Genomic DNA, 14573 nt, shown 5'->3' on the forward strand with positions numbered 1-14573 from the left:
ATATGTACTCACACGTATTTACTCATATCTCTAGCCCAAACTGCCGCCTCTGCGGCGAAAAAACTACATTAGATCACATATTCTGGGACTGTAAAGAGCATCCTCCACCCGCAGATCTCATGACTGCTCCCTCACCTGACGCGTGGCTTTTAGTGAAGGCCAGCGACGACGGGGACACTCAAGTCAAAGCCGTGCAAAGGATGCGGGCCGAGACCTGCATGGTCTGGGCATATGACCACCATTCTAACCCCTTCGTTCAACAGTTTTCACTCACTCACCCACTCACTCACTCACTCACTCACTCACTCACTCACTCACTCACTCACTCACTCACTGCTTGGCTCTTAATTCAGGGCAGCGAGACGTGAAAGATAGTGTGCATTTAGTTTGCTGGCGAAAAGCAAAAGACGCCCGTGCACAGTAATACGCTGTAATGTATTCCTCGTATACAAAAATACCGGCTGCATGTTCATACGCCCGTGCATCAAAATTCAGCAGAATGTATAAAGCCAGGTGGGCATCTGCAGACGAACAAGCCTGCGCGCAACAACGCAAATACGAATCCGCATCATGTGCACGAGTGGTTCTTTCGACTGCACGTTTCTGGACAGCATCATAGTTAATGACTCTGATGGGAGAAATGGCGAAATATTTTTATTCTAAATCTTGAACAGCATGTTGTTGAATTTGAGCGAAATTTAGAACCACGTACAGAAGAACATTGTGATAACCTCAGGCAGGGTTGGCAAGCAGCTGTGCAGCAGCTGCATATAGGCAAAAAACTATTTCCTGCCACCTTCTTCGTCACATAGTTATTGATGAGAATCTGACAGAACTATTATTAGTAGGTGCAGTGGCGTCGTGCGCGCCATCGCAAGGGCCATAGTTCAACTTGCCGGTTCCACACAGTCCGTCACACTGGCGAGTATTCTCTTCGAGTCAGCGCCTTTATGGCCAGCCTAGATCGTGGAAGCCTTCTCTGCAGATAGAAAAGGCAGGGAGCATGAGTTTGAGCGAGGGTAGTGGTAAAGTTGAAAAGAAACATCAGAGGAGAAACGAGGCAAGACAGGCGACAGCAATGGGCAAACAGAAAATTGGACCTCACCTTTCGAAGTTCTGTGGCTTGACGAAGCGTGTGCCTCCAGAGCTGAACGAAGAGGGCGCCGTCTGGTTCTGGAACACGTATCCGCCACTCTTCTCGATCCGGATCGACTCTGCGGCGGCCTTCCTATGGCCTGTCAGCACGTTGACCTTCTGCGGGGACCTTTGCTGCACAAGGAACTGTGGGCCCGACGTCAGTGCAACGAACCACAGCGGGTCCGCTTTCTGGATGCCTCGCATGACTTCCTTGAAGACCTGGTATTTGTCGACAAGGGCACTCGTCTTCGTTGCGGGGCGTCGTGCTGGACGCTATGCCTTGCTCAGAATCGTTGCCTTCCGCGCGGTCACCCTCGATGGAGGCTGATGGTGCGGGAAACGGCGCGCCCCACCATTCTCTTCGGACACTCCTGGCACTGGTCGTTAGTGTCATCCTGGTTGTTGTCGTTGTCTGCCTCATCCTGGTGTGAATCGAACACGCGTCCTTCTTCTTCTTCTTCGTCCTCGCAAAGACGAAGAAAAAGAAGAATTACGTGTACGTCCAGAAGACAGCCTTCGTCCTCTTCTGTCGCGCACCTTTCTCTCCAGCCTTTGTAGGTTGTCGTTTACTTCAGGCCTCTGGCTATGGTTCCTCGAGGCGCTCGTATGCGCGAACAAAGTTAGGTTCCTGCTGTCGGCCTGTCCGAACGACTGCGTACGTCTCTCAGGCTCTGTGATTTCAGTTCAGCACTTATCGCACGCTTCCCGTCACTGGAACGGTATGAGCGTGCTTTTAGCAGCTTTGGTAATATAACTTCGATTTCCGAGAACGGCAGCTAACAATAAGATGCTTTTGAGGCTGCTTGTAGGACCTCACTGCTGAATTTCAACTGGCAGTGCTGGCCAGCGCTCGTGATGGGCACCTTGGCTCTCTTTTATTGTTTTGTTATTCGAGGCGTCCATGTATAGACGCACGAGAGAAGGATTGAAACTTGCAATGAGATTACCGTGAAAATGAAAAGACCTTGCCTCATATTGATGCACTCACGCACGATGCTAGTTTTCAAACAATTGACGCGGCCTCGGCGCGCGGATGGCGGTCTCTGCACCTTTTTGTCTGCATACTGTTACTTTTGCTATTGTTTACTTTTAAATTCTGATGGGGGCAATGATTAACCGTTGCGCAAGCGCTTCAGGTTTCTGCCCCTGGATTCTCCAGGATTCTTCAGGATTCTGCCCCGGACGCGATATTCGGAGGTCGTGGGTTCGGACCCACCGACAGCATGGTTCTTTTTCTGCTGCTTTATAAATAATTTTTTAAGCGATAGATTAATCTAAGTATTATTATCCCTCTGTTATATACAACACATAAAAAAATTTAAACATTCCCCTACGCACCTTGGATTCGTTGACTGTTGGCTCCCTTCATAAGGTTTGTCAAACGAGCCCCTCATTTACCTTGCCTGATATATATATATATATATATATATATATATATATATATATATATATATATATATATATATATATATATATATATATATATATATAAATATATATATATATATTCACCAAGCGTATACGGAGAACACATCGTGATTCATGCAACGTATATACTCGCATATTAGCCAACACGTTGTATGGGTCGATTGTGCTGCTTTCCCCAGTGTGCCGGTTTATGCAGGCAGGCTAGCTTATGCAGAATTTATTATTGTAATTATGCTTGTGAGTGCTGTACCCATATTCATATTGGGAGGTGATCAGATGAATTGAGACCTTAATGTATATACCACTTCTATTCTGCACATTGTACATTGTTATGCCATTTTATCTGCAACGTTTTCGTGAGGCATGAAGTCGGCCCTTTTCTAAAGCCTACTCAGCCTAGTGTAATACGCATGAATGTTGCGAGCATAGCTGTACTGTATGTTTGCGCGTCAGCAATATTTTTCATTGAACTTTCATATGCATGTGTTGCAGGTTCTGCATGAAGCGGCTTTCCAGATGCAACACTTTTCCCATTCGGAGCCCCAATTGGTCACACGATGGCGTACGAGGGCCCAGGACAGGGAGGGCGTTCGTAATGAAAGGAAACAGTGCCAGGATAAGCACCAGTGGCATAGGATAATGCTGTGGCCCCGGAGTCTTCCAACTTCAGGTTCAAAAATATTGTAACTTTTTGTGTACAGGACTAAGATTTTCTTTTTGCATACGTGAAATTTTCTTGCTGGAAATGTTTTAAACAAATTGCTTAGTATTAAATACGTAAAAGAATCAAGCAACAAGTTAAGCAAAGAAACCGTGGAGGAATGTATCTTACGCTCATTTTGATGACAGCAGGGAATTATTCACTTGATCATTTAGATGCAGACGATTTTGCACAAAGTATAAAGAACAACAAATGGTTTTGGTGGGTTCCACACCCACGACCTGCACTTGTTGCGCGTGGTGCTCAACCAGGAGGTATACGGTAAAGCAGCCGCTAGCTTATTTCAGTTGGTCTAGCACTCCATCCAACAAGCACAGGTCATGTGTTTCGATTCCACCAGTGCCAGGTTGGTGTCATAATTCTTTACAAAAATGATCTCCTGTTAATAATGCTTATGCAGTCAGGTCCCGTCTATAATAAGCACTTGTGTTAAACAGCAATCCTCCTCTCTTTCCTTGCTTTCTATTGTTGATAGCATATTTTTTAAGCATAATATACATCCTAACACACCCTTTGCTTCCGTGTCATTGTCTCCTGCAGTGCATTAAAGAGGCTTTTAAATCCACTGGGGTGTTCATGGAGGAACATTTCGTTTAGCGTGGTATATAGTGACATTTGCGAATATGCTTCTCTTATGTATTGCGGCTAAGTCCTTAAACCGTGCAATCTTCTTGCAGGTACTAATGTTTGGAGCCGTCAGTAATTTGTTGATGCTGGTGTTTTTCTTTTCTGTGAGTGAGCTTTTTTAGTTATGTGGTTTCTTTTGGAAGATGTAGAACACCTTTGTTGCATTAATGTAACAAGTATTTAAAGTGTACATTTGGACGTCTGCAGCTGGTGAGAAACACAAACTTGCCGAATAAATCCTAATTACCCAGCGCTCCTCTACTGCTCTGCTTCTGTTGCTGGTACATGTAGGCTACACACAGTCATTGAATTGCCCCTGGGTTGTTTTTGCTACCACTTCGTTGTAAACCTTGTGCTTTGGCTATCTGTTTCCAGACTTGGTGCTTCCTGTTTTGTGGCCGGTGTGTTTATACTCTGTGATTCAGTGCTAGCTGAAATGTGCTCAGCCCAAGAGTGTATAACATGAAACCATTATTTCTTTTTCAAGCATCACAACTTCCTTTTTTATCCCAAATATGGCTTTTCAACTTTGGCTATTTAGTGACACATTTTATAACTACGTATATTTGCACTACAGTTAGGACCGACAGAGTAAAAACATGCTCCCTCTACTGCGGCTGGCGTGTGTGCATTCCAGTTATTCTGTTCTCAGTATTATATTTACTGCGTAATGCCAATATCACTCAATTACATTTGAAAATGCAGTTGCAGGTTAACACTATTAAAACGTATTCATTTAATCGAGTGTATTTCAACTCTTGCTGTTCTGACTGATGTTGTTGTGCTAGTCAACTTTAAGCGCATTTGGTAGTATTTTGAAAGCTTTGTGGTTCTTTTTTATGGCGTGTATAGTGAAGATCTTTTCATGCATTTAATAATATTATTAATTAATTTTGGGGGGAAAGGAAATGGCAAAGTATCTGTCCCATTTATCGTTGGACACCTGAACCGCGCCGTAAGGGAAGGGTAAAGGAGGGAGTGAAAGAAGAAAGGAAGAAGAGGTGCCGTAGTGGAGGGCTCCGGAATAATTTCGACCACCTGGGGATCTTTAACGTGCACTGACATCGCACAGCACACGGGCGCCTTAGCGGTTTTCCTCCATTAAAACGCAGCCGCCGCGGTCGGGTTCGAACGCGGGAACTCCGGATCAGTAGTCGAGCGCCCTAACCACTGAGCCACCGCGGCGGGACTCATGCATTTGCAAGTAAAACTTGCATGATAAAAATTTCAATACAAACGGATCTTCCTGTTATTTGAACCATTGCTGACCATAGCGGAGTTACGCACGTGGCACTGGTAAACATGAGGTCAATGTTTACATTTTGCATCATCATCATCTGATACTCAAGTTATTAGCTAATCTAATTTCCAATCAATTATCACATATCTACTTTAATGAATACCAGAACAGAGCACGCGATAGGGTGCGGGCCGTCTCTACCCCTCCACTGGGCCATGGACCTCCACAGCACAGCCACAGTGCTGGCCCGATGCCCCTTGCCAGGAGGCTGTCGGTCATCGGCAAATGAAAGGCCACGAACAAAAACCAAGCACGGTCCGTAAAAAGCGGCAAAGGTTGCGGCCAGCCGTTTGTTGCTTGGCAGCTGATGCTGGGCCACTTGTCTGCCGAGCTCGATTTTTTTTGGGGGTATCAGACATGGCGAGCCACTTGTGAACATTTAAAAGAAACTGCGCTTGAAAACACAGACACTTTCCCACTTACAAGGGAAAGTGGCATGCGTCTGTGCAATGAAGGCGGCGGAAATTATTTCTTACTGCAGAATTTTCGGGAAAGAGGTTTCTTTTACATCTTCACAAATGCGTTCTTATCTGTTATGTTAAGTGCATGGTTTTTTAGCAACGCTTTGATGAACTTCTTGCATATAATATGCACTAGTTCTTCCCTGTGGCCGCTTTCCTTGTTCTCACAGCTCAGGAGAGTCGACCCGTGATTTTATTCACACTAGTTGTAGAGAAATCATGTGTCCAGTGGCCTTTAAAGATGCGTTCGGTCTTTGAGCATAGGTATTGACGAACTTCTTGAGGCCATGTAACACTCTTCGGAGTGCTGACGTCGGTTAAAAGAGTCCACCCCTGTCTTGGTGGGCAGTCAAACTGTCTACAGTAGTATCCTTGGATGGAAATGCAATCTACAAACTGCAGAAAAATTTGATGTTGTGCTTGGCTGTCAGTTTTTTCCTCCAATTACTTTGAGCCGTCTTTCCCGAAGTTCTAAGTCGGCAGCAATTTCATCGAACGAAACGCCGGGCTTTTTGTTTCGCTGACTGGACATGCAAAATGGAACGCAACCGCAATGAATTTTTCCTCGCTACTTCCTCCAGCAAATGCACTCATCGACGCGTCAATTGTCAAACGGTAACATTAAACACACCACACAAGCGATATAAGAAACAGTGCACCAAAAGGCATAATTATTGCTGCAACAGCAGTCACAAGAAAATTCTGTGCTGCCTGCTTGTCGTCTGCTAGGATGGGTGGATGGATGGAAGGTAGGAGCATCCCCTTTGAAACGGAGCAGTGGTTGTTGCCACTATGCTCAGTTCTTTTCCTTTATTTTTGTTTACTCTGCTGTAAGTTGTAAATACAATTCGCCATTTCCTTTAAAAGAACGTCTTCCTACACTTTAAAACTTATGTCACCTCTCTGCTTTTGTATCACCAATCCTCCAATTGCTTTTTGCTCATTTCCACCGCAGATTTATTTACATGACTATTGTTATCTCTAAACCCTAAAGCCTCAGAAAGAGTTACTGTGCCTGCATCGACATCGCGATGGATACCATCGCATTTTAGGATGAGGTGTTCTATTGTTTCTACAGATTTACCACACACAGCACATGTGTCATCTTCTCCGTTAAATTTTTTTCTGTAGCTGCGCGTTCTAAGGCACCCTGGCCTTGCTTCAAAGAGTAGGGCACTGCCTCTTGAATTATCATAAAACGTTTCCTTCCTGATCTGCCTTTTCCAGCATCGATATAGTTCTACACTATGCTTCTGTTCCATTGAATCTATCCAATTCTTACCTTCGACGTTTTTAACCTGTGGTTTAATGCTATTTCTTTCTCCTTCCTCGTCTCTGGCAAACTTACTGGCCAGCTTTCTAGTTCGTTTCCACCAATGTGTGTCAACGCTCTTTCTGGACAGGTATTTAAATACCTTAGCTGCCCACCGGTTATCATCCAATTTCCTCAGGCGTTCTTCGTATAGTAGTTTACTCTGAGCTTCTCGTGCTTCGAACGTTGCCCACCCCATATCCCCCTGTACTGCCTCGTTTGTGGTTTTCCCGTAGGCACCTAGTGCTAATCTTCCGAGAGTTCTCTGATTTACTTCTAATCGCGACAGAACTTCAGCCCTTAAGCATAGAACCGCATTCCCGAAAGTAAGCCCCGGTACCATTATTCCTTTCCAAATACCTCTGAGCACTTCATATTTGTTGTACCCCCACAATTCCCTATGTTTCATTATCCCGGCATCTCTTCGCCGTTTTGCTATGAGAGACTGTTCGTGCTTTTCCGTGTACATAGCCCGTTTTTTACCCATACCCCGAGATATTTGTATTCGGCCACTCGGGGTATTTCATGGCCTTGTATTGTAAGCTCCTGATCAGTTGTGCCGTTGAAAACCATCACACCTGACTTAGTTGCGCTAAAACTGAAACCTAGACTGTCTCCTTCGTCTCCACAGGAATTCACCAAATTTTCCAAATCTTCCTGGCTATCTGGTAACAGTACGATATCGTCCGCATACATTAAACCCGGTAGTCGTTGCTCCACAACCTTTCCGCCTTATGTGTATGACAGATCATAACCTAGATTCCTTCCTTGTAGCCTCCTTTCCATACTTATCATATAAAGCATGAACAGCAGCGGTGATAGAGGACAACCTTGCCTTAATCCTTTGTGTATGTGGACAGCTGTTGTACTCTTAAATCCTTCCCATGTTATTTCAACTACATTTTCTCGATATATTTCCTGTAGAAAATTAATTACCTCATGACTGACACCTTCGCCTTTTAATATGTTCCACTGGAGTTCCCTGTTCACGTTGTCGTATGCCCCGCTTATGTCCAAGAAGGCTAAATACTGAGGTCTGTTTTCCGCCTTAGCTATTTCTATGCACTGGGTAAGCACGAACAGGCAATCATCTAAGCGCCTACCACTTCTGAACCCGTTCTGAAGTTCTCCGAGTATTCTATTACTTTCTACCCATGACTGCATTTTTATTTTCACCGCCTGCATCGCCAGCCTGTATGTAACTGATGTTATCGTAATCGGTCGGAAGGATTTTATGTTCGTCTTATTGCCTTTTCCTTTATGAATCAAATTCATTTTACTCTGTTTCCAGCTGTGCGGAATTTGCTGATTCGTTATGACTGCCTCCAATACTTTTATCAGCGTTTCCTTGCCTCTTGGGCCAAGTTCATTAATTAGCTTGATTGGAATTTCGTCGATCCCTGCTGATGTACATCTTGGAATATTTGCTTCCGCCTTTTTCCAGTTGAGATTTGTCAGTTCCACGCTGTTTTCTATTGTGCGTTCCTGTTTTGCTCCCTAGTTTGGAGGGATTACTCTATCGTCTTTCTTAAATGACTCAGCTATAACTGATGAAATGTAGTTCACAGCGTCATCTCCCTCTAAACATTTTCCTTCAGCATCGTGAATCTGTTCCTGCTTTCTGTGATTCGTTTTGCCCAGTCAGCTTGTATGGTTCCAGAATTTTCTTGGCCCCCCTTTAGTTGCATCGCGAATTTCAGCCAGCCAGCGATCAGAGGACTGCTTTATATTAGCCTGGACGAGGACCTGCACTTGCTGTTTCTTTTTTCGATAAGATTCCCATTTTCGGCGTATTTCCTCTGCAGATAACTGCGCCCTCTTTGCTTCTCTGTGTTCCCGTGATGCCAACCGTCGTCGTTCGATGGCCTTTTAATTTCCTTATTCCACCAACTTCGTGGCTTCCTCTTTCATCTCCAGCGGTTTACTCCTTTTACTTGTTTTATTTTTGTACTAATGAGGAGTTCTAACTTATTATAATCCCACTTTTCCATGGGGTGTGTCTCTATTGCTTCCTCTATGCACGCCGCTATTTGCGCTATTTGTTCGTCACTCAATTTTCCACACTCTGTGTGACTGCCCTTCATTTCTTTTTGAGCAGGGCTCCAAACTGTACACTAATACGCTTATGATCACTACCGAGGCTGTACTTCCCCTCTTCGTCTATTTCCATCATTGCGAGCTTGCTATACATCCCCTGCGAGATTAAGCAGTATTCAATGGTCGTTTGCCTGTTACGGGATTCCCACGTGATTTGTCCCACACACTTAGTTTCTCAATTTACAATAACTACGTTCTGTCGTTCACAGAAGTCTAGCATCAACTTCCCGTTATAATCTATGTATCCATCCAGATCCTCGATGCGGCCATTCATGTCCCCCAACAGAATAATATTGGCGCCTTCTCCAAACTGCTTTATATCATCATTGAGACACTTAACTAGATCCGTGTTCTTTTGCCTGCATTTGTCCCCTGTCCCTAAATAAACTACTCCTAGCGATGTCCTTTTACCGGCAATTGTACACGATACCCAGACATGTTCTTTGCAAGTTGACTTTATTCTTTGCCAATTTGTTCCTTGATGTATCAGCATACCTACTCCTCCTCCATTACTCTCCGTTGTTGTTCTGTTGCTCCCTTCCCAGACGTAGCCATCAATATATGGTGGGTCTTCTAGATCTCTGAGATGTGTCTCGCATAGCGCGTTTACACCTACTTCTTAGTCCTTCAACTGCTGTTCTATCTCTAACCACTTCGCTCTCTTTCTACCGCCTTGCATGTTTATGTACCTGATCCTAGTGTTAAATTTCTGTTTTTAGTTTTCTTCCTGGAACTCCTAGTGGCCATTTTATTGGTGTCAGCCTTTATTGCTACACTTTCTACTTTGCTTCTACCTACCCCTATGTCTTGAGCCGCAGTGGACCCCCTAAAAAAGCTACTACCCGGCCTGCCAGGCGCCACCCCATCTCGGATCCTAGCCTTCTATTAAAGTGGATGCCATCTCGTGTAAAGCCTCCGCCAAAGGTTGCTCTATGCACTTCCCTGTTTATGTCTGCCCCTTCAAAGCCTTTCTCCTGGCTTAACTTACATATCTCCCGATTAACAGCCACAACGTCCTTGGCAATTTCTTCGTTCCGTCCTTGCACTTCCGGCACTGTGCACACCACGATCTGGACTTGCTGTGCTATCGCTCCTAAATCGTCAACTCCCTCCGCTAATATCTCCACTACTTGTGCGGCTTCACCATTCAAGACATCATTTAGTCCCGCCGCTATCACTACCGAATTGCGCTCTTCAACATTCTTAAAAAGTTTGTTTTTTGTTTCGCACAGTACTGCGTCCATTTACCTGCCTGGGAATGCCCCGACTGCTACCCGCTTGTCACCATTTACACGCTCCATTATAGTTCTTTTGCACCTACTCATATTTGAGTCACCACCGATAAGTACTTGGGTACTCGCTTCCTCCATCCTAACTTTCGGTTTATTATGCCGCCTCATATCTGTGGCTGCGACCTCATTCCTGGAAGTTATCTTGTTCCCCTTCTCTCCATCTCCAACAGACTTCCTAGCTGCCACGTGTGCGTAGCTGTTTCTGTCGGAATCCGCCTGACCTAACTCCTTATCGCTGTCCATGCAAGCGCAGGCCCCATCCACGTGGCTGGCGCTGGAATGTCCGCCAATGTCACTTCGCTTGGCGGTGTCAGCCATTTTTGTGTCCAACAACTCACTAAGCTGCTCTTGGAGTTTGCGCTTCTCTGCTCTCTCTACCTGCAGCTCTTTTTCTAGGGCCTCCATAAGTAGCGCTAGGCTGGTGTTTGCTTCGTCAGCTTTGTCCAGGCGTGCACCTAATACGCAGCATTTGCACTTAAAATCCGCGCCATCGGCTTCCTCTACAGATTCGAACCGCGTTTCTTTCAGATTCACCACTATGTCACATTCCTTGCATTTAACCTTCAGTTGCTTGACCATCCTAGCAGCACTCTATCATACCTACCACAAAATGCTAGACAAGAAAAAAAACCACTTGCAACCACGTGCTCAAATAAAATTCTGCCTACCGCTAAAGCCAATCACCTATAAAGGAATACTAACTACCTGTCTTAGTCGAGCGTTTGACGGAATCCCGTCTGGCGAGGAGGGAGCATAATAGCATAAAAAGAAGAGCACTCGCCAAAAAAGAAAAAAAGAAAAACAAAGACGTTTGGGGGCCCGTACGGGTCCCTTGTTCACAATGGCAGCGGATGGGCGAAGGTGGTTACTTACGTACGGTGCAGGTGACGTAATGAGCATGCGTAGATCTCAGGAAGATTGCCCCTCGTTCGGTTTAATACACCACATGTATTAAAGACACCACATGTATTAAATATGTATTAAACACATGGTTTAACGACACCACATGTATGTAACGACACCACATGTAGATAATCTATTGACTGAATATAGAGAAAGGAAAATTGTCTGTTATGGCCTTGCATCTATAGATGATCTATAGACATTCTATGGACAAAAGGAAGTAAGGCGGTTATAGACTTTAGTCTATAGATAATCTATTGACCTTCTGTACACAAAGGAAAATTATATTTGGTATAGACTTTAGTCTATAGATAGTCTATGGACCATCTATAGATAGAAGGAAATTGATGCGGTTATAGACTTCAGTCTATAAGTAGTCTATGGACCATCTATAGACAAAAGGAAATTAGGAAGGTTATAGACTTTAGTCTATTGAGCATCTATACAGTGTCTATTTAAAACAATAGTCTAAAGGGCGTCTATAGTGTCTATAAAAAGTCTATAGACAGTCTGTAGAACATTTTCATAAGGGCGTCTCGTCCGCCGCCACCGCCAAACAGCCTGCATGTGTATCCATCTCTAATTGTAAATAATACTTGATGCCAGCAGGCACGCTGTCGCAATAAAAACAAAAGCCGGCCATGAGGAGCTCGCCTCTGTAGGTGCGGAAGACTGAGCGCGACGAAACGCACTCAGAGAAAAGAAAGGAGGAAAACAGTAAAGTCATTTCATTCTGTCGAGGAGGAGGAGAAAACTTTATTCTAGTCTGCGTCTTTGTGGCATCTTCAGACATGTTCTATCCTTGGGTGTGTACCCAGGAGTCTCCTCTGTCGAGCTCGGCCAGTTCTAATCAATGGTCGGTTGCCCTCAGTCTGCAGGACTCCCCTGGCCACTGCCGCCCATTGATCTCGCTGTACCAGACCTTGTTGGTCTTCACAGCGGTCGCTGGAAAGCAGTTTCTCCCATTGGTCCGCACTCGGGTTTTGTATTTTGGGGACCACGTCTATGTTTTGGCATCTGTTGAAGTTTCCTGTTCCACTCCACCATAATGGGGTGATTGACTAAAGGTAGACTCAGGGCATCAAAAAAAAAAAGCGTGGTACACGTGTGAATATGGTGAGTACGGGAATTATTTCTCCTTTTCGTCCACTTGAGTGCAGCCATACGGCTACAAATGGGAGCTAGTAGGGAATTTTAGCTTCGCGTAGACGGACACCGGTTTACCGAACGCCGGCTGCGCACGCGGAGTGCCCCGCCTAACCGCACCGCTGTGACTGCGTGCGCGTGTGCATCTAGCGGCCTCTAATAATGCGACAGCATCAGCTGTAACCACACCAAAATCCCGGGAATATCTGGTGTCAGGAAAGTCGCTGATTGGTTGAGGGAGCTCACGTGACTTTGTGATGTCATCACAACAGACCACCAGGTTGTGAACAACCTAGGAAGAGAATCGAAATTAAAATTAAAAAAAAGTGATATATGGGAATGTCAGCACCGTCTACGACCTGCTACTGCTTCTTGCAGTGCGAATATCGCAGATGATGGGCCGACAATTGCAAAGAAACTGACGCAATCACGCACAAAAGTTGCAAAAGAAGCGACAATTGTGAAATATAATGCTGTCACATACCGCTCTTTAGGTGAGTGAGGCGTCACCGTAGCTTCTTGCTTTAGTTTATAACCGTGTGGCTTGCTGGAGAGGAATAATAACGAGTGAACATTAATGCGGCAGAAGTGACATATGTGCTATCATGAGACTCTAACCTACCCCTTGAGACAGGAGACAATAACGAATATAAAGAAAAACAGAACGGGAGAACGACTCATGCAAAGGCGAACTTAATCTAACTTCATTCGCTGAGAAGCCAGAAGATATAACGAAAACCAAAACATGCGCAGAAGCAAGCCCGCACACAATCAACAAGACCGTTCAAGATACGAAATCTCGGTCCTAAAAAGGGTTACAAAGATATCACTAAAACAATCTCTTCCTATCTTTCTTACATGATCTGGTAGGGCCAGAATTGCACATGTCGATAACGTGGCAAAGAGCAACCTCTACGCATTTAATCCCATAATCATCTTGATCAGTCCGACCACGTTCACTGCAGGACAAAGGGCACTCCCATATCTCTTAACCCTGGCTTGTGTCAGCCACTGTCACCTTATTCCCGCAAACTTGTTAATCTCGTCCGCCCACCCAACTTTCCGTCGCCTCCTGCTACGCCTGACTTCTCTTGGAATCCTGTACGTCACCCTCAAGGACCATCGGTTATCTTGACTTGGCATTACCCTGGCCAGGCGAATTTCTTCTTTTAATTTCGGTTAGGTAATCATTAGACTGCGTTTATTCCCTCACCCGTTCTGCTCATTTCCTGTCTCTTAACTACACCTATCATTACACCTGTCCCTTTTCTTTTAATAGCTCGCTGCGATGTCCTCAGTTTAAGTTGAACCCTTTTCGCTAGCCTTGACGTTCCTGCTTCATAAGAGGGTACAGATATAATATATTACGGATACAATACAGATATATTAGTAAACTGCCATTCGTGATTTGATAGTTCCTGCGAAATGCGCTAAATTCCATTCTTATTTTTCTTGTTATTTGTCTATTGCGCTGACGGTGGGTGATGGTGGTGTTGAAGTCTGAGCAGAAAAGAAGGAAAGAAATGGGAAAAAAGATTTTATATATTTTTGATACTTCGACTTCTTCATCCATTCCTTTATTGCCGCCTTTTCTTCTTCTTTATACCGCACAGCTCAGGAGAAATGTGAGAGCATTGATGCCTATAGGAACAGGGACCGCGAAGGAATCATTCCAATAAATATCAATAGATTTTTCCATCGTTACTGAGGCTGCAGAATAAATTTTGTGCTCTGGTGTCAACTGAAGGCCCCGGGGCTAAAAGGGGCTAATTAAGGGTCCGCTGCCTATTCTAGCCTGGTCTCATTCCGTGTGTCTATCGGCGACATGCTAAAGCTATCACCATCACTCGAGTGGGCGCGAGCTCGGCTGTGGTGGGCTGCTCGAGGCGCGCCGTAGCGAACATCAGCGCGTGGAGCAGCGGCGGTCCGGTCACGAGAGGACCGTTGGTCATCGGCAGGAGCCCGAGCATTCCACGGTCAAAGGCAGACACTCGCTACTCGTCTACACGGCTCACCTGGTCAACACATGGCTGGAGAACGTAAGTGGCGATGCACCGCTAGGCAGACCAGCATTTGAGCGAGCAGTACTCCTATAGATGGCCGCCGATGGCCAGACGCGTTACGATCGCGGGGAGGGGCTCTCGCCAGA

At 45.2% G+C, this 14573-nt stretch overlaps 1 protein-coding gene across 1 annotated transcript; it reads right to left on the reverse strand.

Moving 5' to 3' along the window:
* Positions 1–894: 894 nt before the first annotated feature.
* LOC144098479 (uncharacterized) lies at positions 895–14376 on the reverse strand. Its single transcript, XM_077631204.1, has 4 exons — positions 14266–14376; positions 1491–1601; positions 1106–1356; positions 895–979 (listed from the first exon to the last, which is right to left on the reverse strand). The coding sequence occupies exons 1-4, from the start codon at positions 14374–14376 to the stop codon at positions 949–951; spliced, it is 504 nt and encodes a 167-aa protein (XP_077487330.1). The 3' UTR covers positions 895–948.
* Between the last annotated feature and the right edge of the window lie 197 nt (positions 14377–14573).

Source organism: Amblyomma americanum, chromosome 1 (genome assembly GCF_052857255.1).
Source record: "Amblyomma americanum isolate KBUSLIRL-KWMA chromosome 1, ASM5285725v1, whole genome shotgun sequence".
Lineage (NCBI taxonomy): Eukaryota > Metazoa > Arthropoda > Arachnida > Ixodida > Ixodidae > Amblyomma > Amblyomma americanum.

Excerpts from the sequence above, each read along its gene's own strand:
- LOC144098479 (XM_077631204.1), bottom strand. The coding sequence starts at position 14,376 with ATGACCAACGGTCCTCTCGTGACCGGACCGCCGCTGCTCCACGCGCTG. Across the intron at positions 1,602-14,265 it reads TCGCGCCCACTCGAGTGATG|GACGAAGAAGAAGAAGAAGG; the intron begins GTGATAGCTTTA and ends CGTCTTTGCGAG. Across the intron at positions 980-1,105 it reads AAGCCACAGAACTTCGAAAG|AGAAGGCTTCCACGATCTAG; the intron begins GTGAGGTCCAAT and ends TTCTATCTGCAG.